This window comes from Balaenoptera physalus (assembly GCF_965194825.1).
Source record: "Balaenoptera physalus genome assembly, chromosome: 4".
NCBI lineage: Eukaryota > Metazoa > Chordata > Mammalia > Artiodactyla > Balaenopteridae > Balaenoptera > Balaenoptera physalus.
Genome location: NC_138891.1, coordinates 63,853,221 through 63,879,801, shown reverse-complemented (window position 1 = coordinate 63,879,801; position 26,581 = coordinate 63,853,221). Strand labels below are relative to the sequence as shown.

At 36.7% G+C, this 26,581-nt stretch overlaps 1 protein-coding gene across 6 annotated transcripts in view; it reads right to left on the bottom strand.

Annotated features, from left to right (window-relative positions):
* The window catches only part of VPS8 (VPS8 subunit of CORVET complex), a 277,646-nt gene that overhangs the window by 154,385 nt on the left and 96,680 nt on the right, over nucleotides 1-26,581 (bottom strand). For all 6 annotated transcript variants that reach the window (XM_082461426.1, XM_082461424.1, XM_082461428.1 and 3 more), the window contains exons 22-27: nucleotides 26,312-26,534; nucleotides 23,038-23,127; nucleotides 20,416-20,467; nucleotides 8,056-8,098; nucleotides 6,553-6,625; nucleotides 6,145-6,264 (exon numbers count right to left, since the gene is read on the bottom strand). In XM_082461426.1, the coding sequence (XP_082317552.1) occupies nucleotides 6,145-6,264; nucleotides 6,553-6,625; nucleotides 8,056-8,098; nucleotides 20,416-20,467; nucleotides 23,038-23,127; nucleotides 26,312-26,534 (601 nt within the window). The remainder of the gene's footprint in view (nucleotides 1-6,144; nucleotides 6,265-6,552; nucleotides 6,626-8,055; nucleotides 8,099-20,415; nucleotides 20,468-23,037; nucleotides 23,128-26,311; nucleotides 26,535-26,581) is intronic.

Genomic DNA, 26,581 nt, shown 5'->3' with positions numbered 1-26,581 from the left:
GACAACAAATGTTACATACTTCAACTTATATAAAAGTGGGAAAGTAAACATCCCAAATTAGCAAAGTTGGCTCCAAAGCCCATAAAACCAAAAAGAGGTCAGGATAGAATTGGGTAGAGGAAAGGAGGGTGTGACGAGGTTTCAGTAGGAACAGAATACCTACAATATCAAATGGAATTCACCTCCAAAAACAAGGGAAATCCACCCTGGGTGAGGAAATAATGAGGCCACGTCTGCAACCCGGTGGATCAGCACACTGGCTAATAGGAAGAACAAAGAAGAGGCCTGGCAAGTATGGATCGGAGGCCTTGGTAAGATACAGCTTTTAGCATAGAAAAGGGAATGGAGAGATATTCCTTGGAGGCTTGTGGTAAAGAAGAAAGTGGCTCAAGATAAAGGTCCTACTAAAACAAGAGACTGTCAAAGACTGAGAAGATAGGCTATCCCCAAAACACACTATTTATTTAAAAAATTGCACTTGGTTGTAGCAAATAAAGAAGGTACTTGAATGTGGAAAATAGTATGTAATTTTCCCCCGCCATCCAACAAGGTCACCTATTATTGCTAGTCCAGAAAAATCCAACATAAAAAAATGACAATAAAAACAGCAAATGAAGGCACTCAAGAATAAAACAAAATAAAAACTAGTCACAAGATAGAAGTAAACTATAACAATATCCCAACATATATGAAATATATTTAAACATACAATTGCAGATTTGAAAGAACACCACAAACCATAAATTTAAGAATTCATAAAAGGAATGAACAAAGAGCAGGAAGATAGGAAATAGCAGCTAACTGAACTGAAAAAAAAAGTCATCTCAGAAATGAAGACAGAATTACAAGCCACCAAAGGGAGAACAGATAGCATTGTTCTTTACAAACCAAAAGCACTGTAAAGAGAAATAGAGAATGTAAATGAAAAGAACCAAGAAAATGAAATTAAATAAAGAAGGAAATAAAAGAGAACAAAAAAAGGTGATAAATATAGAAGATAAAGAAGATATAATATACAAATAACTGGAGTTTTTGAAGATGAAATACAAAATAACGAAGCAGAAAAAGTATTTAAATCTATGTTCAAGAAAACTTTCTTTAAATAAAAAGACTCAAATTCACATACATGAAAAGGCCCACAGTACATATATGGCAAAACTGACCCAAAACAGTCAATTCTGAGTAATATCTTAGAGTTAAAATATTAGTCTTTAAATATAAGGAAAAAAGCATTCTGGTCCTCTAGGAAAAAAGATTAAGTCCCTGGGAAAGTTAAAAAAAGTCAGGTTGACATCAGTTTTCCTTATGGCAGTATACAAAAGCAAGATAAATGGGAGGGAAGTGTTATTTTACTTTATCAAGAATTTTAAATTGTACAATAGTAGAGAAACATTACATTGAATCCTTATCACTCAGAAAACTACACTGAAAACTACAAAATATTACTGAGAAAAATTAAAGAAAACCTAAATAAATGGAACAGTATACCTTTTCATGGGTCACAACACTCAGTATTGCTAAGATGTCTATTCTTAAATTGACTGAACATTGAACACAATCCTAATCAAAATCCAGGCAGGCTTTTTGTAGAAATTAACAAGATAACTCAAAATTCATATTGAAATGCAAAAAAAAAAACCCAAAACTGCAAAAGACAATGTAATTTTGAAAAAGAACAAGAACATGGAAGAGCTAACATAATGTGATTTTCATACTTATTATAAAGCTACAGTAATCAAGGTAATGTGGTACTGGCATCAAGACAAACAGACCAGTGGCATAGAATACAGTTCAGAAGCAGACCCACATATACACAGATGATGCATCTTTGACAAAGTACAAAGACAACTCAGTAGAGAAAGGACAGTCTTTTTGTCAAATGGTGCTGTTAAGAGTTAGGTATCTATATGCAAAAAAAGAAAAAAGAACTTGCATCTAAACCTTGTACCACATGCAAAAATGTCTTCAAAATGAATCACAGATCTAAATGTAAAACCTAAAACCATAAAACTTCTAACAGAAATACAAGAGAATATCTTTGTGACCTTGGGTCAGGTGAAGTTTTCTTAGATATGGCACCAGAAGCAACATCCATAAAACAAAACTAATAAATTAGACTTGATCAAAATTTAAAACTTCTGCTATTCAGAACACCTTGTTAGGAGAATGAAAAGACAAACTACAGACTGGGAGAAAACATTTGCCAAACTTACGTAATCTGATAAAAAACATATATTAAAAAACTCTCAGAACAAGAAAACAAACACAATTTTTAAAAATAGGGGAAAAATTGGCAAAAAAATTGATATTTTCAACAAAGAGGATATATGGATGGCAAACATAACTTCTTTGCTAATATATTTTAATGAAAAGATGTTTAATATTATTTGTCAGGAGGGAAATATAAATTAAAACCACAATGAGATACCACTATACACCTATTAGAACGGTCAAATTAAAAAGATCAACCAGGGACTTGACTTCCCTGGTAGCGCAGTGGTTAAGAATCTGCCAGCCAATGCAGGGGACACGGGTTCGAGCCCTGGTCCGGGAAGATCCCACATGCCGCAGAACAACTAAGCCTGTGCGCCACAACTACTGAGCCTGCATGCCACAACTACTGAAGCCCACGCGCCTAGAGCCCGTGCTCCGCAACAAGAGAAGCTACCACAGTGAGAAGCCTGGGTATCACAATGAAGAGTAGCCCCCACTAGCCGCAACTAAAGAAAGCCCACATGCAGCAACGAAGACCCAACACAGCCAAAAATAAGTAAATAAATAAATAAATTTATATAAAAAAAAAAAGATCAACCATACCAAGTGTTGGAGAGAAGACGAAGAACTGATACTCTCATACACTACTGGAATGTAAGCTGGTAGAACCACTTTAGAAAAGTCTTGTCAGTTTCTTCTTAAGTAAAATAATACACTTAATAAATGACCCAGCAATTCCATTATTTGGTATTTACTCCAGAGAAATAAAGATATATGCCCACACAAAGGCCTTTATGTAAATATTCATAATAGCTTTATTCATAATAACTTAAACTGGAAACAACCCCAAGGACCAACTATTGGTGAATGGATCAAATTAAATATCCATAAAATAGAAAATTACATAGTCATAAAGAGGAACAACTTACTGGTATAAGCCACAGCATGGATAAGTCTCAAAAGCATTATTTTAAGTGAAAGAAGCCAGTAAAAACGACAAAGTGTATGATTCTATTTAAATAACATTTTAGAAAGGTGAAACTATACTGTCACAAAGCAGACCAGCAGTTGCAAGGGGCAAGGGACTCAGTACAAAACTGCAAAAGTGACGATTTGTTCTATATCTAGATTGTGGTAGTGGTTACAAGACTGCATATGTTTGTCAAACTCTTCTCTTGAAATGGATGAATTATATTTTATATAAACTGTACCTCAAGAAAGCTAAATTTAAAAATCTCATTTGAAAAAAATATTCCAAAATTTTTAAAAGTGGGAAAATATGATTTAAAAGTCTGTCATCTAAATTATTTTGTGCCTCCCTGAAAATGTTCTTTTTATTAAGGTATACTAATTAGGAAGGTCATATGAGTAATCAATTACGGTAGACATAATAGGCAGTGAATCTAAAATTTAGGATCCTACGTCTTACCCACTTCTCCAGCTGTAATACTTGGGAATGCAGCCAACCCTTGATGCACACACAGAAGGAAGCCTCCACTTGTCTTGTAGGCATTTCAAATCCATTAAGTCCAAAAGAGAGCTAATTCTCTACCTCTACCACACTTCACCATTACTCTGCACCACCACCACCCCCGCCCCATCCATCTCCCAAGAAACCTGTTTCTCCTCTGATTTCCTGTTGAATCCACAAGTAAACCACTATACATCCAGTTTACCAGGTCAGAAATCTAGGAATCTTTGATGCTTCCCTATTCGTCTTATCTTTCACATCCAACTGTATATTAAGCCCTAAATCTTAGGCTGATTTGCCTCCTAAAATATCTTTCAAATCCTTTCATGTCTTGGTTACCCCCACTGTCACTGCCCTAATCAAGCCACCGTTACCTTCTATCTAGATTACCACAAAATTTTGCTAACTTCCTCCTGCCTCCAATCTTATCTTATTTCAATCCATTTTCCATTCAACAATCAGAGGGAATTTTTCTAAACTACAAACCGTGATATTTTTCTACCTAAAAGGCTTCAATGGCTACCTGCTGCTCTAGTATAAAGTCCAAACTTCCTACCATGGATAACAAAACTCAGACTCTACCTCTCTAATTTCTCTCTCTGCAGGCTTCCTTACACTTAAAGATGTGGCCATACTGAATTTTTTCAATTACCTGAACACACATTGCTCTGTGTTATTTCCAGGCCTCTTTACATAGTCTGTCCTTCTGCCTAGAATATTTTTCCCTATCCTTAACCTAACTTCTACGCGTCCTTTGAGACTCGCCATGGACATCGTTTCACCCAAGACACCGTCCTGAACCCTCCATTAGATTCCCCTTCTAAGTGTTCTTACAGCATCCTGTGCTTCTCCAGTGACACGTCTTGCACTGCGCTACAATTACTTATCTACAAGTCTGGATCCTCTTCCTCCACAGAGGCAGGGTTTATATCCTGTCAGCCCAGGGTACACACCCAGTTAGTACAGTACATGTGATATATCTGACACTCAAATATTTGTCAAGTAAATGACAGAGATTTTATTTCAGCCTTACAATCGATGCCAATATCATAATTCAGACACGAGCATAATTCCAATCTTCAGTGCTACCACAGCCCTTTAAAACAGGAAAATCAGGTAAAATTCTTTGTTGCTCTCTATCATGCTTTCTGAACCCCAGCCCCACCACTTCTTGTTTCTTTTATCCTACATGCCAGACACTAAGTGCCCTTATATTCTATTCTGGGCGTCTAATGTCTCCTAAACCAACTAGATCTGACTTCTCTTTTTTAATTTATTAATTTATTTATTTTATCTTTGGCTGCATTGGGTCTTCGTTGCTGCACGTGGGCTTTCTCTAGTTGCAGCGAGCGGGGGCTACTCTTTGTTGCGGTGCGCGGACTCTAAGCGTGCAGGCTTCAGTAGTTGTGGTGCACAGGCTTAAATGCTCCACAGCATGTGGGATCTTCCCGGACCAGGGCTTGAACCCGTGTCCCCTGCATTGGCAGGCGGATTCTTAACCACTTCACCACCAGGGAAGTCCTTAGATCTGACTTCTAAGTTTCTTTTCCCTTCTTCCTATGCTATTAAAGTTACTACTTCTGAAATCAGATTTTCAAATTAATTAATGCAAAATATGATATGAGTGGGATCTCAACCTTCTCACAGGCATTTTTTAAAATTGTAAGTTTATTATTCAACTTACAAAAGTACTATATGCTCATTTAATAAATTTACCCCATCTCACACAGTTAATCACTATTAATATTTAGATGTACTTCCTTCCTGTTTTTTCTCTCCAAATATTGTACACATACAATATTTGGTTTTTTAATAATTTGTGAGCCTGCTGCTTCACTAAACACTAAAATATAAGTGCTGTCCATATTATCAAAAGCTTTTTTAAAAACAACTGCAATATGATTTAATTGGGAAAGTATATCGTGTTATATAATTATTCCCTTGGGGGCATTTTCACAGAGAATCTGGCTCATCCAAATCCATCTTTAATAAAACATGTACAAGGATGTTTTTTCAGCAAGCTTCCACATTCCACTTCAACTCCAGTTACTTCTACTATCATCACCACCACATGTCGTTCAGGGCAATCTTCCATATTTAGTACACAAACTAACAACAATTTATGAAATCAAGGATGTACCACATCTAACCCTGCTTTAACTTTTTAATAAGGATGTGTCAGAAAGAGACAGAGAACAGAGACAGACAGACAGACACAGAGAAACAGGCAGGGAGAGAGGAAAGAGAGGGGAAGGAAGCAGGAAAGGAAGGGTAGAAGGGAGAAAAAGAATTAGAAAATATGGGTAGCACAACAAAATTAAACATTTGAAACCCTGCCTTACTGCTAGGGCATAAAAATTGTACTTGCATAAGGACTATTATTTGTCTTTCTTTCTATTAGAAAAAAATTATCACCCTGACTCCTTTTAAAAATACCTTAGAATCGTATTATTTCTTACCAGTGCCAATACATTTAGAAATTCTCTTGTGTCAAAATGCAGCAAAGTCCGAATATAGGGATAGATTTCTTCCTCAGGGGGAGCTTCTGTTGAATGCAGGCGAATTAAAAATTCAAAAACCTGTAAGTTGAAAAAAAAAAAGGTGATTATTTTCTCACCTTACAAAGTATCTTGCTGAAGCAATGATTCCCATTTGGATAAAATAAAAGCAGGTTGAATTTACTTTAAATTGTCACTGTGTTATAACTTCTCTAACCTCTCTCAGCTATAATTACTGGCTTCAGCGATGGTATGCAGCCTCTCTCCTGTCACAGCTGATAGCTCCTGGCCCATGTGTAACCCTCTATTACAATTTGTCTTTACTGCATTTTAACAAGAGAGTAAAAATGCTATGAAAATAGCACCAACCTGGTTTTTAACCAAGGGAACAAGATCTTCAGGGATGTCACCAAGGGGATAGGCACGACCTGCTAGACAACAGCTAGAAGAGAAGAAAGAGAACAGATTTGGTGACTTATAATGGGCTAACTTCCCGGGAACACATTGTTTCTCAAACCCAAGATACTAGTTTGAAGTTTAAGCAGGCTCAGCTTTTGTCAGTTAGGTCAGGTCCAAGCCCAGATCAAGATGATAGCCAGTTCAGAAAATGTGGGCAACAGAGATGGTGGTGAAATAACACACCCTGTAACTGAGTAACAGCTTTCATTTCTTCTTATTTTTCCTAAGAAAAACTCAAGCTGCACTAAATAGGCAAGAAGGAATAAGGACAGATTACCTAAAAGTCTCATACCCAGCATCTGGAAAGAGACTAACAGCATCATTATACTGTTAACAGGTAAAAGCCTCATGTTCTCAGAGACTTTTAAATCCAGTGGTTCTAAGAATGGTGAATAAAGATGGGGAATGAGCTAGGCTAAAAAATATCTGTAGTCAGACAAGCTGTCGGGGAGAATTAGAATCTCATGAGAAATTAACTGTACAGTTTTACCTCCAAATCAGACCTTCCTAATGGCTAATGACTTGCTTTGTGGGCTGGATTATAAAAATGTCTCCTGAAAATGCCCTCATTTGGCAGCGGGGGTAGGGGGAAGTGAATTTTAAGTGAATTTGAAGCAGTCATCAATTTTGAATGTTAGAGACAACTAGATACCTGCATATTCTTAGAAGTTTAAAGTACAGAAGATAAAGTACTAGGTAAATGCTATACATGTTCTTCTACACTAAAAAATCAATGGAACAAATGTGAAATAGGTCTCGAAGTTAACTCTGATGCATACAGAATCTAAAATGATGTGCCAGCAGGTTCTGCCACCTTTTCCTGCCTGTCTGCCAGCCAGTTATCTATGTAAAAGCTCTATCAGGACACAGTTCTGAGCCTGCATAGTCTATTGGAAGAACTCTGTTCCAGGAGTAAGGACATAAACATTTCAGCTCACTTCTGTCACTAACTTCTTCGTGATGCAAACTAATCTCTTGCCCTTATATATAAAATATGGACAAATACATATCCCACAGACTTGTTGGTAGTAAAAGTAAAATACTCTGCATCAGGGTTTCTCAACCTCTGCCCTGTTGCTACTTCAGGAGAGAGAACTCTTTGCTGTGGGGACTCCCCTGTGCATTACACGATGCTCAGCAGCATCCCTGGCCTCTATCCACCAGATGCCGGCAGCATCTCCACCCCACCCCAGCTGCGACAAAGCAAAAAGCTCTTTAGGCGTTGCAAATGTCTGGCGGAGGGGAGAGGGGATGGGGGACAGAATCACCCACCGTTCAGAAGCACTGCTGTACATGAAAGAACACTGAAAAACGAAAAGCACTGTACAGATAACAGATGACAGTACCTCTAAGAATAGAGGAGAAATTCTGTAAAAGAAGCATACACACATAAATAAATTAAAAATCTCTTACCTAATATATACAAGAAGCTTGTTGCCCATAACAACTTGCTCATCTAAAATAGAGAAGTATCTTTAGCAATTCTCTCTCAAAACCTTTTCAGAAATATAATCTTTATGTGGAAACAAAAAATAAAACTTGGCATTTGAGGTGAGGCAGGTATATTCCCAAACAATAGAAAAGTGAGATGAGACCGCTTTAATTATTATTATTTTTAGAATTTCCTTTAGATTCTTTTCACAGACACAAAATCAATGAGTCATTCAAGGGTACAAGTAGAAGGTATAAATCTTAGTGTAGAGATCTATGTATTGTTGGCTTAACGAATAGCTTGGACCCAGGGAAGGTACTGAGCAGGCAATGAGTTGCTGAATTAACTGATTAATATTAAGGCATAACTATAATGTCTTATTTGTAACATGGACTCTTGTTCACAAATGTTTAAGAAACTTAAGACTAAACACTCTTTTGAACCGTTTGTATCCTAAGTTACGTCTAAAATGTAAGATCCTGTCGTCTGGTAGTATAAACCTATTTCTTGGTTAAAAGAAATTGGAAACATAATTAGGCTAAGTTTTAGGCTAAAAGATCAAAGTTAACAAAGAATAGTGTAAGAGCATCAGGAGTGGGTGAAGTGATCAGTAAGCCTTACAGTGTGCAGATTACAGGAATCTGTAGTTAGTAATACTGATGAACTGAAACTTCTACTTTTGACATGAATACTGGAATAATGCAAGCAAGTGTATCTCTCTTAATCAATAATCCTTTATAAATACTCCAAATCTGTGTTGCTGTAAGTGCAAATAAACTTGAATTGCTCAAAATTGTATGAATAATTACATTCTGCTTCAATTCCACTTTTCAGATCAATAAACGTTGTTTTTTAGAGAAGTTTTAATTATGTTCACAGCAAAACTGAGAAGAAGGTATAGAGATTTCCCATCTACCCCTTGATCCCCACACCACACGATCCCCCAACTGACAACACCCTGCACCAGTGGGACATTTCTTATAATCAATGAACGTACACTGGCACATTACCACCTAAAGCCCACAGTTCATATTAAGGTTCACTTTTGGTGTTGTACATTCTATGCGCTTTGACAAATGTATAATGACATATATCCACCATTATTGTATCATGCAGAATAGTTTCAATGCCCTAAAAATCCTGTGCTCTACCTATTCATCCCTCCTTTGCCCCCAACCCCTAACAAACGCTGATCCCTTTACTGTCTCCATAGTTTTGCCTTTTCCACAATGTCATATAATCGGAATCATACATGATGTAACCTTTTCAGACTGGCTTCTTTCACTTAGTAATGCATTTAAGTTTCCTCCAAGTCTTTTCATGGCTTGATAATTCATTTACCTTTAGTGCTGAATAATATTCCATTGTATGGATGTACCACACTTTATTCACCCATTCACCTACTTAAGAATATCTTGGTTGCTTCCAAGTCTGGGCAATTATGAAGAGAGCTACTATCAACATCTGTGCAGAGGTCTTTGTGTGGATAAATATTCAACACCTTTGGGTAAAGGAGTGTAACTGCTGGATCATACAGTATGAGTATGTTTAGTTTTATAAGCAATTGCCAAACTGTCTTCCACAGTGGCTGTACCATTTTGCATTCCCACCAGCAATACATGAGAGTTCCTATTGCTCCACATCCTAGCCAGCATTTGGTGTTGTTGATGTTCCAGATTTCAGCCATTCTAATAGGTATGTGTACTGGTATCCCACTGTTGTTTTAATTTGTAATTCCCTGATGATGTTGAACATCTTTCAATATGCTTACTTGCCATCTGTATATCTTCTTTGGTGAGATGTGTGTTCAGGTCTTTGCTCATTTTTTAATCACATTATTCATTTTCTTTTTTTTTTATAAATTTATTCATTTATTTATTTTATTTTTGGCAGCATTGGGTCTTTGTTGCTGCGTGCGGGCTTTCTCTAGTTGTGGCGAGCGGGGGCTGCTCTTCGTTGCAGTGCACGGGCTTCTCGTTGCGGTGGCTTCTATCGTTGCAGAGCACAGACTCTAAGTGCACAGGCTTCAGTAGTTGTGGCACATGGGCTCAACAGTGTGGCTCGCGGGCTCTAGAGCACAGGCTCAGTAGTTGTGGTGCACGCACTTAGTCGCTCCATGGCATGTGGGATCTTCCTGGACCAGGGCTCGAACCCGTGTCCCCTGCATTGGCAGGCAGATTCCTAACCACTGTGCCACCAGGGAAGTCCACGTTATTCATTTTCTTTTGTCAAGTTTTAAGAGTTATTTGTATACTTTGGATAACAGTATTTTGCAAATATTTTCTCCCAATCTGTGGATTATCTTCTCATTCTCTTGACATTGTGTTTTGCAGAGCAAAAGTTTTCAATTTTAATGAAGCCCAGATTATCAATTACTTCTTTCATGGATAATAATCTTTCTTTCATGGATGGTGTTGTATCTAAAAATTCATCACCATAACTACGGTTAATTAGGTTACTGCCTGCGTTATCTTCTAGATATTTTATAGTTTTGCATTTTCCAATTAGGTCTATGATGTACTTTGAATTAATTTTTGTGAGGAGTGTAAGGTCTGTGTCTAGAGTCAACTTCTTTGTGTGTGGATGTCCAGTTGTTCCAGCACCATTTGTTGAAAACACCATCTTTACACCAATGTATTGCCTTTGCTTCTTCAAAGATCAGTCGACTATGTTTATGAGAGTCTATTTCAGAGCTATTTTGTTCTACCGATCTTTTTTTTTATTCTTTTGCCAATACCACACTGTCTTGATTATAGTAGCTTTATATTAAGTCTTGAAGTCAGGTAGTGTCAGTCCTCCAACTTTGTTCTTCTGTCTAAATACTGCCTTAGCTATTCTGGGTCTTTTGCTTCTCCATATAAATTTCAGAATCAGTTTGTTAATATCCAAAAAAAAATAACTTGCTGGGATTTTGACTGGGATTGCACTGAATCTGTAGATCAACTTGGGACAAAATGACATCTTGACAGTATTGAGTCTTCCTATCCATGAACACAGACTATCTCTCCATTTGCTTTGTTCTTTGATATCTTTCATCAGAGTTTTGTAGTTTTCCTCATACAGATCTTGTACAAACTTTGTCAGGTTTATACATAAGTATCTCATTTTTTAGGGTGCTAATATAAATGGTAATGTGTTTTTAATTTCAAATTCCACTTGTTCACTGCAGGTATATAGTAAAGTGACTGCCTTCTGTATATTAACTTTGTATGTGCAAATTTGCAACAAATGTTTATTAGTTCCAGGAGTTTTTGGGTCAATTCTTTCAGACTTTCTACATAAATGATCATGTCACCTGTAAACAAAGACAGTTTTATTTCTTCCTTCCAAATCGTTATACCTTTTATTTGCTTTTCTTGTCTTTTTGCATTAGCTAGGACTTTCAGTATGACGTTGAAAAGCAGTGGTAAGAAGAGGACATACTTGCCCTGTTCCTCACCATTGTTTCACATCAATAAGTATGACATTAGCTGTAGGGTTTCTGTACATGTTCTTTATCGAGTTGAGGAAGTTTTCCTCTATTCCTAATTTGCTGAGAGTTTTTAGCATGAATGGGAGTTGGACTTTGTTAAATGCTTTTTCTGCATCTACTGATACATGATCATGTGATTTTTCTTCTCTAGCCTACTGACGTCATGGAATACATTAATTAATTTTCAAATGTTGAAGCAGCCTTGCATACCTGGTATAAAATCTCAGTTGTGTTGTATAATTCTTTTTATAGCTTGTTGGATTCAATTTGCTAATATTTTGTTGAGAATTTTTGCATCTATGTTCATGAGAGATACTGGTCTGTAAGTTTTCTTTCCTTGTAATATCTTTGGTTTTGGTATTAGGGTAATGCAGGCCTCATAGAAAACGTTAGAAAGTATTCCCTGAGCTCTGTCTTCTGAAGAGATTGTAGAGAATTGGCATAATTTCTCCCTTAAATGGTTGGTAAAATTCACCAGTGAAACACATCTGGGCCTGGTGCTTTCTGTTTTAGAAGGTTATTAATTACTGGTTCAATTTCTTTAATAGATACAGGCTTATTCAGATTGTCTGTTTCTTCTTGTGTGAGTTTTGGCAAATTTTATCTCTCAAAAAATTGGCCTGTTTCATCTGGGTTATCAAATTTATGAGCATAGAATTGTTCATAATAATATTTTATTATCCTTTTAATACCCATGGGATCTGTACGGTTGTCCCCTCTTTCATTTCTGATATTAGTAATTTGTGTCTTCTCTCCTTTTTATCTAAGTTAGCCTGACTGGAGGCTTATAGATTTTACTGATCTTTTCAAAGACACAGCTTTTGGTTTTAACCAAATCCCCCCAAATCAACAATTTTCTCAACTGATTTCCTGTTTTCAATTTTATTAATTTCTGCTCTAATTTTTCTTTTCTTTTCTTCTGCTCACTTTGGATTTAATTTGTTCTTCTTTTTCCAAATTCCTAAGGTAGAAGCTTAGAGTATTGATTTTAGATCTTTTTCTTTTCTGCTATATGCATTCAATGTTATAAATTTCCCTCCAAGCACTGCTTTTGCTGCATCTCACAAATTTTTGTAAGTATTTTCATTTAGTTCAAATTACTCTTAAATTTCTCTTGAGATTTCTCCTTTGTCCATGTATTACTTAGAAATATGTTGTTTAATTTCCAAGTATTTGGGAACTTTCCAGCTTTCTTTCTCTTAGTATTTTCTAGTTTAATTCCATTGTGGTCTGAGAGCAAGCATTATATGATTTCTATTCTCTTAAGTTTGTTGAGGTGTATTTTATGACCCAGAACATGGTCTATCTTGGTGAATGATTCATGTGAGCTTGAGAAGAATGTGTAATGTGTTATTGTTGGATAAAGGAGCCTATAGATGCCAGCAGTATCCAGCTGAATGATGGTGCTTAGTTCATAACTTCAGCTCAACTATGTCCTTACTGATTTCCTGCCTGCAGGATCTGTCCATTTCTGATAGAGGGGTGTTAAAAGTCTCCAACTATAACAGTGGATTTACCTATTTCTCCTTGCTATTCTATCAGTTTTTGCCTCGTGTATTTTGACACTGTTGTTAGGTGCACACAGATTAAGGACCATTACGTCTTCTTGGAGTATTGTGTAATGCCTCTCTTTATCCCTGATAATTTTCTTTGCTCTGAAGTTGGCTGTGTCTGAAATTAATATAGCTACTCCAGCTTTCTTTTGAGTAGTATTATTATAGTACACCTTTCTCCATTTCTTTACTTAATGTGTCTTCATATTTAAAATGGGTTTCTTATACCCAACACTTAGTTGGGTCTTGTTTTTTAATCCATTTTAACAATCTCTTTTAATTGGTATAGACTACTGATATTTAAAATGATAATTAACATAGTTGGATTAATATCTACCATATTGTTACTGTTTTCTATTTCTTGTTCTTTATTCCAAATTTTGTCTTCAACACTTTTCCTGCCTTTTGTAGTCTTAACTGAGTACTTTATATGACTCCATTTTCTCCCCTTTTATATTACATCTATTATGTGTCTATTTTTAGTTGTTGCCCTCAAGTTTGCAGCATACATTTACAACTAATCCAAACCTACTTCCAAATAGCACTATACTGCTTCATGGGTAGTACAAGGACCTTATAATAACAAAATAGTCCTAATTCCTCCCTCCTATAACTGTATCCTTGCTGTCATTCATTTCATTTATACATAAGCATACACACACAAGCATATAATATCAAGTACACTATTGCTATTATTTTGAATAAAGTGTTATCTGATGGCTCAATTAAGAGTAAGAAAAATGTAAGTTTTTATTCTACCTTTACTAATCATTCTCTGATGCTCCTCCTTTCTTGGATCCAGATTTCTTATCTATATTATTTTCTTTCTCTCTAAAGAACTTCTTTTAACATTTCTTGCAAGACATTTCTATTGGTAACAAATTCCCTCAATTTTTGTTTGTCTGAGAAAGTCTTTATTTCTCTTTTGCTTTTGAAGAATAATTCCTCAGGGTACAAAATTCTATGTTGGTGGGTTTTTCTCTCAAAACCTTAAATATTTTATTCTCTCTTTACCTTTTATTTTCTGCAGTTTGAATATATGCCTACTTGTAGGGTTTTGTTTTTTTTTTTTTTTTTTCCTGTTTATCCTGCTTGGTGTACTCTAAGCTTCCTGGATCTATGGTTTGGTGTCTGACATTAATCTGGGGAAATCCTCAGTCATTATTTTTTCAAATATTGCTTCTGTTCCTTTCTCCCTTTCTTCTCCTTCTGATATTCCCATTACATGTATGTTACACATTTTGTAATTGTCCTATAGTTCTTGGATATTCTGTTCTACTTTTTTTTCAGTCTTCTCTTAGCTTTTCAGTTCTAGAACTTTCTAATGTTATATCCTCAAGCTCAGAGATTCTTTCCCCAGCTGTGTGTCTAGTCTACTAATGAGACCATCAAAGGCATTCTTCATTTCTGCTACATTGTTTTTGATGTTTAACATTTATTTTTGATTCTATCTTAGAATTTCCATCTCTCTGCTTATATTATCCACCTGTTCTTGCATGTTGCCTACTTTTTCCATTAAATCCCTTAATATATTAATCATAGTATTTTTTTAAATTCCTGGTCTAATAATTCCAATACTACTGCCGCATCTAAGTCTAGTTTTGATGTTTGTTCTGTCTCTTCAAACTTCAAACTCTTCAATTCTTTGCCTTTTAGTATGCCTTGTAATTTTTGAAAGGCACACATGATGCACTGGGTAAAAGGCACTACAGTAAATAGATCTTTAGTAATGTGGTAGTAAGGTGTGAAGAGAGGGAAGTGTTCTATAGTCTTGATTAGGTCTCAGTCTTTGGGTAAACCTGTGACCCTGGAATGTGAACTTCACCAGTGCTTCTCAGTTTTTTTCCCCCTTAGGTGGACAGAATGGGTTGAAGGTGCTGGAGTTGGGTATTTTCCTTCTCCCAGGTAAGTTCGGCTCTGATAAACCCACAGCAGGTCAAGCTTTGGCAAAATAGTTTTTCCTGAAGTGCGGCTTTAGTTAAGAAACACAGAATACTCTGACATATTTCAAAATGGTTCCTTTCCCCCACCCCCCTGCAGAAGCACAAGGGATTTTTCTCTGATGATCACCGTGAGAACCCAGTAGCAGTCCTGGAGGTAAATTTCACAAAAGTGTGGAGGCTTCCCTACGACCGGGTCCTACTGGAGTTTTTAAATTTCAGACTTGTTCACATTGAGCCTGCAACAAATCATCAATTGCAGTTCAGATTTTCCTACCCTAGCACTGGTTCCTGCAGAGATGTCTGATCCTGTCAGTTGTGATTTTCTGCATCTGCCTGTCTCTCTAGTTTTTGGTGCAATGGTTTGGCCTGTGACCTTACTTCTCTGGCAGATCTAAAAAGAATTGTTGATTTTTCAGTTTGTTGAGCTTTTTACTTGTTGGTAGGACAGAGTGGTGACTTCTAAATTCTTTCTCTGCCAGACCAAAAACCAGAAGTCCCAAATGTTATTTGATCCAACTCAATTAGCATGGTACATGTTTATTGGCTAATTAGATAAACCTTTATTGCTAGAAATCTCAGATAGGCTGCATCTAGCTCATGATATTCCTAGAGAGAGTTAAATTTACTTGTTTAACGTATCCATCTCCATTATTCCATTACTATGAGTTTAAGGGCATGGAGTCTGTCCATCTCTGTGTTCCTAGCATCCAGCACAGCATCTGGAACATGGAAGTGCTTGGTAAATGTATACTGAATTGACACAGTATTTAATTTTCCTGACCCCCTTTCTACTTTTCTCTCCCCAAAATCTATTTTTAGACAATTTTCTGTTGCAAAAGCTCATCCACTCCATGTGGAATTCTTAATAGTCTTTTTTTTTTTTTTTTAAAGTAGGTCCTTGTTGGTTGGAGTTCTTAATAGTCTACTTTAACTTCTGCTACATATATTATGTGGAAGACAATTTTCAAGTTTGTTTCAAAAGGATTAGTTTCAGGGCAACTGAAAATGGACTAAGACTAAAGAGGGACTAAGACTCTACCAAATTATCCTCCGTGCTCCTGTCCTTACAGAAAAAAAACCTATAAAACCTGGACATAATACGAAACGCTACCTGAAACTACTGAAGAGGAAATAGAAGTAGACAAGTCTGGCAGCGAGTTCACACTCACTGGGAAGAGGACAGACTGGCAGCCACACAAGTAACTTCACACAGAGGCGGTGGGGGATGGAGAACTCCTAATCTTTCTGGCACAGGGGACCAGAAAAGTGAAGCCAGGAAACCATGAATGTGGAAGAGACTAGGGGAAGCCCAAAAGGGAAAGAGTCAAAGAGGGGATCTCTAAACTATCTACCCACATCCGTGACTGATCCCTAAACCACCATGTACAAACAACAGTCAAAGCAGCTCAGCCATACAAAAAAAGTCAGAACCACGACTGGAGTTCCCTCCCTGAAGGTCCTGAAGTGTGAAGAGAAGCAGACAGGCTCTGGTGTGGAGTTCATGTGCTCAGAGGAGAGGAGACAGGGAGGTATACAAGTAAATTACCATCACAGGCTTTCAGCCTGTGACTAAGTGCAGTCTGTGTGGCAAGCACAGCAGCAGCTGGGGGCTCACATGGGAAAACCAGCAATTTTTCTGGTTGGGGAACTAGAGAAGGTAGGACATGTGAACAGTAAACAGACTGGCAGAATCTTGCAAAAAGAAAGCCAGAAAGAGGATCCTCAAACTTGACTACCTTCATCACTGACTGATCCCTAAGCCACACACGTGGGACAGAATCAAAGCAGACCAGCTAAAGACAAAGGACCTTCTGAGAAGAGACTGGAGACACACTAGAAAGCCACAATAGAAAGAGTCTGCAATTCAAGCCCAGCCAAGAAAATTACCTGATAAAATAAAGAGAAAAAATTCTCAGTGAAGAAAAATAATAGAACCCAGAATCTCCATAATGTAACATTCAAATATCCAGGATACAATCTAAAATTATCCAACATGTGAAGGAACAAGATAATAAAATATATTTTTCTTAAGAGAAAAGAAAATCAAGTCCAATCCTGAAATGAACAAAATGTTAGAACTGATAAGAATTTTAAATCAACTATTATATTTATCCTCAGTGAAATAAAACATGTTTCAATGCATGAAAATTTGAACAGATAAATGAAGAGATGCGGGAAAGAAACAGAAACAATAAAAAAAGAACCAAATAAAAATTACAGAACTGAAAAATACTATTGTGGAAGATAAAAGTGCACTGAGTGTATTTAACAGCTGAGTTTACATCAAAGCGTGAACCTGAAAGTAGAGCAATAGAAATCATCCAAGGAGAAGAACAGAGAGGAAAAAAGAGCAAACCAAACAAAACCAAAACCCAGAGGGACTGACCTATGAGATGGTGGAGGAAGAACCTTCAGTAATCTGCTCCTCCATGAAAGCAAAGAGAATACTGGCAGAAACAGTCAAAATCAACTTTTCCAGAACTCTTGAAATTAACTGAAGGCTTGCAATAATCCACGGAATGTTTATTCAAGAAAAATGCCTGAATCTTGGTAAGAACTGTGAGCTTCATGGTGGCTTAACATTACCTAGTCCCATCCCCCTTCCCCCACCTTCACCGTAGCTTTTTTTTTTTTTTTAAACATCTTTATTGAAGTATAATTGCCTTACAATGGTGTGTTAGCTTCTGCTTTATAACAAAGTGAATCAGTTATACATATACAATATGTTCCCATTTCTCTTCCCTCTTGCATCTCCCTCCCTCCCACCCTCCCCATCCCACCCCTCTAGGTGGTCACAAAGCACCGAGCTGTTCTCCCTGTGCTATGCAGCTGCTTCCCACTAGCTATCTATTTTACATTTGGTAGTGTATATATGTCCATGACACTCTCTTACCCTGTCACATCTCACCCCACCCCCTCCCCATATCCTCAAGTCCATTCTCTAGTAGGTCTGTGTCTTTATTCCCGTCTTGCCACTAGGTTCTTCATGGCCTTTTTTTTTTTTTTTTTTTTTCCTTAGATTCCGTATATATGTGTTAGCATACTGTATTTGTTTTTCTCTTTCTGACTTACTTCACTCTGTATGACAGACTCTAACTCCATCCACCTCATTACAAATAAACTCAAAATGGATTAAAGACCTAAGTGTAAGGGCAGACACTATCAAACTCTTAGAGGAAAACATAGGCAGAACACTCTATGACATACATCACAGCAAGATTCTTTTTGACCCAGCTCCCAGAGAAATGGAAATAAGAACACAAATAAACAAATGGGACCTAATGAAACTTAAAAGCTTTTGCACAGCAAAGGAAACCATAAACAAGACCAAAAGACAACCATCAGAATGGAAGAAAATATTTGCAAATGAAGCAACTGACAAAGGATTAATCTCCAAGATTTACAAGCAGCTCATGCAGCTCAATAACAAAAAAACGAACAACCCAATCCAAAAATGGGCAGAAGACCTAAATAGACATTTCTCCAAAGAAGATATACAGATGGCCTACAGACACATGAAAGAATGCTCAACATCATTAATCATTAGAGAAATGCAAATCACCGTAGCTTTGAAACCAACCGCCTTGCAGCTATGGTAGCTGTGAAAACCAGCAACCTAGCAACCACTCCAGGGGGCAAAATGGGTTTGGAGCTCCCCAAAAGCCCATCCTTAAGAGAACTGTCACTATCTAACCTATCTGGCAGCTCACTCAACAGCTCCATTCTCAGGGCTTGTCTTTTTTTTGTCCTGACTCAGAGCTTACTCTAAGCAAACAGTACTATCCCCAAGGCACATTATTTAACTTTACAGGTGCCAGAGGCAGTGCCCCCAGAAGAGACTAATTAGAGACCCACCAAAAAACTTAAAAGGAAAAACTGGAGAATGAGAGGTCTGCAGGGGCTTTCAAAAGCTCCAACATATTTCTGGAACTCTAGAAGGACATGGGCATGTAAAATCTTTATGATGTTGAGTTGGCCAAAGATTTCTTAACCAGAACATCAAAGGTCTAAAACTACTGAAGAAAAATAAATAAAATGGACCTCATGAAGATTAAAAACTTTTGTTCTTTGAAAAACATCGTTAAAAAAACAAAACAGTAAGCAATGGACTGGGAGAAAATTTTTGCGAAACACATATTTTAAAATGTCTTGTATCCAGACTACATAAAGAACTCTTACAGGCTCCGGTGGGGAGTTCACGTGCCTAGAACTCAATAATATGAAGTCAAATAACACCTCTTCCTTACTCTTCTAAAAAGTGCTAAAAGATTTAAACAGATGATTCACAAAAAAGATACGTGAATGGGCAAGAGCACATGAAAAGATGCTGAACATCACTAACCACCAGGAAAATAAAAATTTAAATCACAATGTGATACCATTATCCACCCACTAGAATGGCTAAAATTTTTAAAAGATGTAAAAAGACTGACAGTACCAAGTGCCTGCAAGGATATGGAGCTATCAGAACTCTCATATGTTGCTGATGGGAATGCAAAATGGTACAGCCATTTTGAAAAACCAAATAGTAGTACCTTAGAAAGTAAAACATACATTTACCATACAATCCATCCATTCCATTCTAGGTAGTTGCCCAAGAAGAATGAACACATATGCCCACACAAAAACTTATTCATAGCTAGGAGTCAGCAATGGAGGATAAGGACAACATAAGGATACCTGTGGTGATAAAACTGTTCTGTATCGTGACTTTATCAATGTGAATATCTGGTTGTGATATTGTGCTTTAGGTTTGCAAGATGTTATCACTGAGGGAAAATGGGTAAAGAGTATACTGGATCTCTTGTGTCATTTCATACAATTGCATGTGAAGCTACAATTTCCTCATAATAAAAAGTTTAATTAAAAACATAACAAAACTCATTCGCAAACGTAGCAGCATTACTTATAATAACTCCAATCCAGAAGCAACTTGAATGTCCTTCAACTGGTTAACAGATAAACAAATAACAGTATATCCAACCCATGGAATACCATTCAGCAATTAAAGGGAACAAAATAATATATGCAACGACATGGATGAATTTAAAAAACATTAAGCTAAGTGAAAGAAATAAAACACCAAGATCAAGATTACATAGTGTATGATCTACTTACATGAATAGCAATAAAGGAAAGTAGATCAGTGATTGCCTGGAGATGGGACTGTGGGGAAAGGTTAGAGTACAAGGGACAGGAGGAAACTTTTTAGTGTGAAGGAACTATATTGCTCCTTCTAAAATCTGATTATGGTGGTGGTTACATGATCATGTACGATTATCAAAGTTCACACTGTACGCATAAAATTGGTGAATTTTGTTATTTAAGTAATATTTTTAAAGAGAAAAAAATTAAGGCTTAGAAAATTAATACCTGTTAGCGTCTTTCCTGCATTCAAAGGAGGTGCAATGACTCTGAAAAGTTTCTGCATAAAAATTAATAGGAAAACAATCAACATCATCTGAAAAAAATATTTTAAAAAATAATCTAAATCTTATGCTATTAATCACCTTTCTCTGATTGAATCAGATAGTCATTTGCTATTAAGATTAAATATAAAAACTCTTAATGTGGACATGAACTGTTTTCGTAGGATCACTGGGAAATCATTATTGTTATATTCCTCACTGAAAGAAACCATTTAATAAATACCAGTTAGAAGAAGGTCCTTGTTGAGATCATTATTTCTAAAATAAGATATCCTTAGGTTCCTAAAAGTGCTTTATTCTTTAAAAAATAGTAAGCAAGTCAAGGGATTAATAGCCCACCAAAAGGGTAAGATTACTTTAAGCTGAAAACATGTGAACAGTCAGCAGCCATAGAAACAAACACCTGAATATAAGCAGAGCCCCTGAAAACACAAGATTAATGGCAAAACTATGTTGGCCTTCCTGGGAGGGAGTTTCCTATTTAGGAGAAGATTGACCCTTAGCACTGGGAGGTGGTGCAAAGCCAGCTGTTCATTAGCAACAAAAAGCTCAATAAAAAACTATTCATATTCTCCAAGGAAAACCTAAATCCCTCCCTCACACCCCAAATTTCGTTAAACTGGTATATAAACCTTTACTTCTCTGGTTGTTCAGTGATTTACTCATTTCTGCGTGCTCCCAGCACAACTGTGAATAAACCTTGTCTTTTCTCCTGTTGTCAGTTCATTCGCAGCCCTCTCCCCACCATTCGGGTTTCAGGTGGTAGAGGAAAAGTTTTTCCTCCCAACACAAGGCACTCAGAAGCAGCCAAAACTAGAACTAAAGATTTCAGAAACTATGGTAGTCATCTCAAGTATGATGACACTGTCTTTCATTCTAGAAAATCTAGAAAATTTCAAAAGGCACTACAGTTCCTCTTTTTTTTTTTTAATTTTTATTTTATATTGGAGTATAGTTGATTTACAACGTTGTGTTAGTTTCAGGTGTACAGCAAAAAGATTTAGTTATACATATATCTATTCTTTTTCAGATTCTTTTAATTTGGACCTTAAACTGAAATGACTAAATGTGGACATGAACTGTTTTAGTAGGATCACTGGTAAATCACTGTGATTTTCAGTTTAAATCTCTTTAAACTGAAATAACTAAACTTTAAACACTGAATAGTGATCTCTTTTATAGGCAGAGAATTATAAAAGAGCAATCACAGGATGCATCTAACTTCCCACTGCTAAAATCTCCAAATGACTATTTAATAACAAATACCAAGCTCCTGCTGAAAGTCATTAACTTGAAAACTACTCTTAACACAAAACAAGGCAACGTCAATAGAAAAGTGTTCCATCTGAGATGCATAGCTATAAATGCAAACCAGATTTTGAGGAATAAAAAATCCACACAAAACAAAAACTTCAAAAGCAACAATAACAAAAACCCCACAACCATTTTAATCAACATAGAATGCATCAAATTAGAATCTGTTTTCACAGATTATTTTGAGAGAAACTAGAAACTGCATTAATTCTTCCTAATTGTGGTTTAATAGTGGAATGGAGAACATTTTTGCATGCACGCAGGTCATGGACCTCACTGAAGGGTCAGCTAAGAGGTGTGCAAATGTTAAAAATACTTATCTGAAATACAGACAGTCAAGGTCAAAACCAGTGGGGAGGGCTGTGGCACTCATTTGGAAAATGACCAAGAGACAAGAAGTACAGCCAAAACTGAAGGAGTTATGAATTAGAGGGATATTCACCTACCAAGCTAAATACATTTAAAGAAGACTGAAATATCATAGAATGACTGCTGACTTAATACTGAAGATGGTTTTGGATGTCCATTAAATACGCAAAAAAGTTGACTGGATGCCTTCAGGAGAAGCCTGGGTCTTCTGATCCAGGTAATGAAGTCACTGTAATAAAGCAATGGGCTGGCAGGGCACGACATGCATCCACAATCCATAACCCATAATTCTGTCTATAAATTTAAGGGAAATAACAAGATGAAGATGGGTTTGGTTCTTTTTAAAATAAGCCCAAATGCTTTTTAGATGCTCTCTTCTAATGGTAATGAGAATAAGAAATTATAATGAATGCTATAAAATTCTGAAATAGGAAAAGCAACAAATTAGCAATTGGCAAATCATGACCTCCCACCATTTTCAGGACCTTCCCCTAGAAGAATATATCTACAAAATAATATTACTCAATAGTACCATTACTCTATACAGTAAATATATATAATGAATTTCTTAAACCTTTTGGAAAAGCTATAATAATATCAAAATTTTTTAGAAAAAATCTTGAAGTCTAATGGGCTTTTAATTTTATCTATCGTTCCCTGGGATTTAAATACCTACTTATGCAGATAAAAAAGAAAGCAATGGTAGAAGGTATAAAACTAAAGACTATCTAAAGTCCTAAACAACAATGGGTGCAAGTCTAATAAATCTACAAGAAATTTTAAAGTGATTAGATGAAAACAAACTATTCAAAGCAAATGGAGAGAAGGGAAAAAACATTAATAGACAGTGTTAAATATGCATATAAGTTAGAACGTATCTTACCTCCATTGGACTAATAAATTCATTCATGCCTCTGTTGTAGACATAGATCATAGCATCGTATAGCCGATTTTCCCAACACATGAGAACTACCTGTAAAAAGGAAAAGTTGCTTGGTCCACACAATTGAGCAAATCTCACCAATTACTTTCCTCAAAGCTTTAAGAATGGGAAAGATCTTAAATTCTCTTTCCTAATTTTTCTTATTCCTTCTCTGAAAAAAACTGAAATTGAAGGACTCAAACACAATGCCAGGGTAAGAGCTGTTGTAGGTTCAATGTTACTTTCAACAGTACAATAGCTACTTTTAAACATCCTCCAATGTCTGATTTTATTTCTTCTCTATCCTCCCCCTTTCCATATCCATCTTACCTCTGGTCACTAGTTCTACAAATATTTACTGAACATCTATATTCAGGTCCTCTCCTAGGCACTGGGGATAAAGTGATAGGTAAGACAAACCCAGACCTATTCTCTACCCTGACAGAACTTCCATTCATCCTGGACACTCACCAAAAGAAGGGGCACAAAATGGTGCGTGAATTATGACTTAGGGAAGATACTCAATTACACAAGTAGTTCATTTACAAATGTGGTAAGTCTATAAAGGAACTTGACTTGGTCTGGAGTATTCAGAAGGTCATCCCTGAGGGAGCAATATTTAAGTTAGGACCTAACGGATACATGTATGTGAGCCAAAAGCCGATGTGGAAACTAGGAGCTCTGCAGGCAGAAAGAGCAGTAAGGATGAGGAATAGAGATGAAGGGATTAGGAAGAGGAACAGAGATGACTTAAGTATAGAGTACCCTATATACTGTTCCTAGGAGAGCTATATTATACTACTGAGTGACAGGAGAAGACCAAAGTGGAAGAGTAGAGGTCAACAAAGGAGAATGATAAGGAATAGCCAAAGGGAAAACAAACTACTAGCCTGAGGGAAAATGGAAGTGAGGTGTCATGGGAGAGTCCTTCTAGACAAAGGCATGTTCTGGGACCTCTTCTCTTCTCTCACTTTCCACCCTCTCAGCCAGTGCCATGATCATACATCTCTTTACAGCTTCAGCCCTAACCTCTCCTCTGACCCATATATCCAACCATTGACTTGATATCTTCACCTGAATGTCTAGTAGCTATCAAAATAAAATGGCAAAATACAACTCCTGATTTTGTCTCCCAAACTTAGACCTACCCCAGTCTTCCAATCTTCTTAAAGGAATCACTATCCACCTTGTTTTTCAAGCCAAAAAATTAGGCAACAGCCTTAAATTCTCTCTTTCCACACCTTCAGGTCCAATTCATCAGCAAATCAGTTCTACCTCCAAAATGTATCCAAAGTCAGGCCATCTCTCTCCATCTCACCACTATCATCTCTGGCCAGGACTACCTCCTGGACCAGCTCTTAACCAATCTCCTTGCTTCTTCTGTACTTGGCCCCCACCCCTCATTCTGTTATCTATAGGCAAATCAGAGTGATCTCACTTAAAACCTTTTAATGATTTCCTATAGCACTCAGAATAAAAAGGAAAAATCTGTACCTTGCCCTGAAGGGCTACCTCTCTCTTTCAGCCAAGCTCTCTTTGCCTTTTATCCGTAACTTTTAGCACCCAACGCATATCTTTTTTTTTTTTTTTTTTTGCATTAGCTGCTGTTTTTACCTGTAACAATCTTCTCCTCCAAGATTTTTGCACTACTGATTCCTTCTTGTCATTCAGATTCCAGATTTGATCAGACTCAATGTTACTTTCTTGGTTTTCTATAACTGACCCATCTAAGATAGCCTCTCATTCTCTCTTTATCATACTGCCTGTTTGACTTTTAACATAATACTTGTTTTGGATATTTCTGGCTTGTTTACTTGTTTGTCTGTTTATTGTCAAACTTTTTTTTGCTAATGTAAGCCTTATGGTAAGCCTTGTCCACCAGGGTCACTAAAGCATTGGAGGTCATTACAGACTCTAGTGAAAGTAAAGCTGAAGAATTATTAGGATGTGAATGAAATGGAAGAGGTAACCTAGAGAATGCTTTCAAGAAATGTGGGAAAGAAAGAAAGAGGGAAAGGTGTGGAGGAAGGAAGGAAGGAAGAAAGGAGGGAGGGAGGGATCTGGCTGCAAGTGGGAAATGTGATATGGCAGTAACCAAAAGGGAAGGAGGGGAAGGCTTGATACGGAGAGAAGGGAATCTGACGGGGAGATTGTTTAAACTGTTATTTTAACATGAAAAAGAGCAGAGAATATTTACCTAGTGTTGGAGAAAAAGCTAAAAATGTTGGAAGGAGAAGAAATTAGAAATTTCTCTTATATCAGTGATAGTAAATAAAGCTAGATTGATAACATGCTCTCAAATCATCAGACCTATTGTCAGACATGAAGATTATGCCAAATTACCCACATGACAGAAAGGCATATGTAAAGAGGACCTGGCCTTTGCAAACTTACAGCCATTCATAAAGAACTTCCATGAAGAAAACAATAACCATTTTCCAAACCCTTCATTTCCATGTGATTTTGCACATTAAAAACAAACAAACAAAAAACCTTTGGTCCTTCTAAGTTTGTAAGTCACCGTATTTTAGCTCAGTAGGGCTCAGCACCTTGGTACCTTTGTGCCTTTGCTCAGCATTAGGACTGAAGAGTTAAAAGAAGAGTTAAGAGTGAAGTGTCTTAGGTCAGATACATATTGCTCCTCAGTTAAGGACTTAAAACTTATGTGGAGACCTCAGATATACTGGAGGTATATTATCAATGAGCTGGCTGATCATGCTAAGATGTCCTGAAGTTTGCTTCTTATACTATGCCCTGCATTTCAAAACTTAGTGTATGAAAGTTATCAACTCTGGACATATAAACTAGCTTTTCAAAAAAATGGCATCATACTCTCAAAAGTAAAAATATTCTATTTTTCACGTGGAAGTGCTTATAGTTGAAATTCACTTGCAGGATGAAAATTGTAGTAGTGAACAAACAAACTGATGAAGAAGAATAGACCAATAAGCATTTACCGAGCAACTACCAAATATAAACCCTATGCTAAGAGCTCTGGGGGATGTCAAGGAAACTGAAGACTACTGGCTTGCAGGAGTTCCTAATCTAGCTTTAAGTAAAGAACACTCCTAAGAAATATATTGACAAATATAAGTTTATGAGACCTCGTACCAAAAAGTGCTAAAAAATAATTAGGGTTGATGAAAGACAGAGTAAGGCCCGATGAGTCAGGTAAATATATTCAATAAAGGAATGATGTTTATTCCATAAATTAGTAGACTGCCTATAAACTCACCTGCTGAATATCTAGGCTGGTGATATCCATATGTACAATAAGGGCTTCCACATTTTCCATTAATTTTTTATCTTGGAAATGAACAATCAAGTCTTTCATTACCTGGGGTGTGATCCCCACCAATTTATCACTTAAAATATATGGTTCAAGGCACTCCAAAAACACTCCTTTGGCCACTGAATTCTCACTTAATTTGTCATACACCTGGCTAAATAAAAGATCCCTGCAACAGAACGGGGAAAAATACTTTTAGGAACATTCCAAACATCC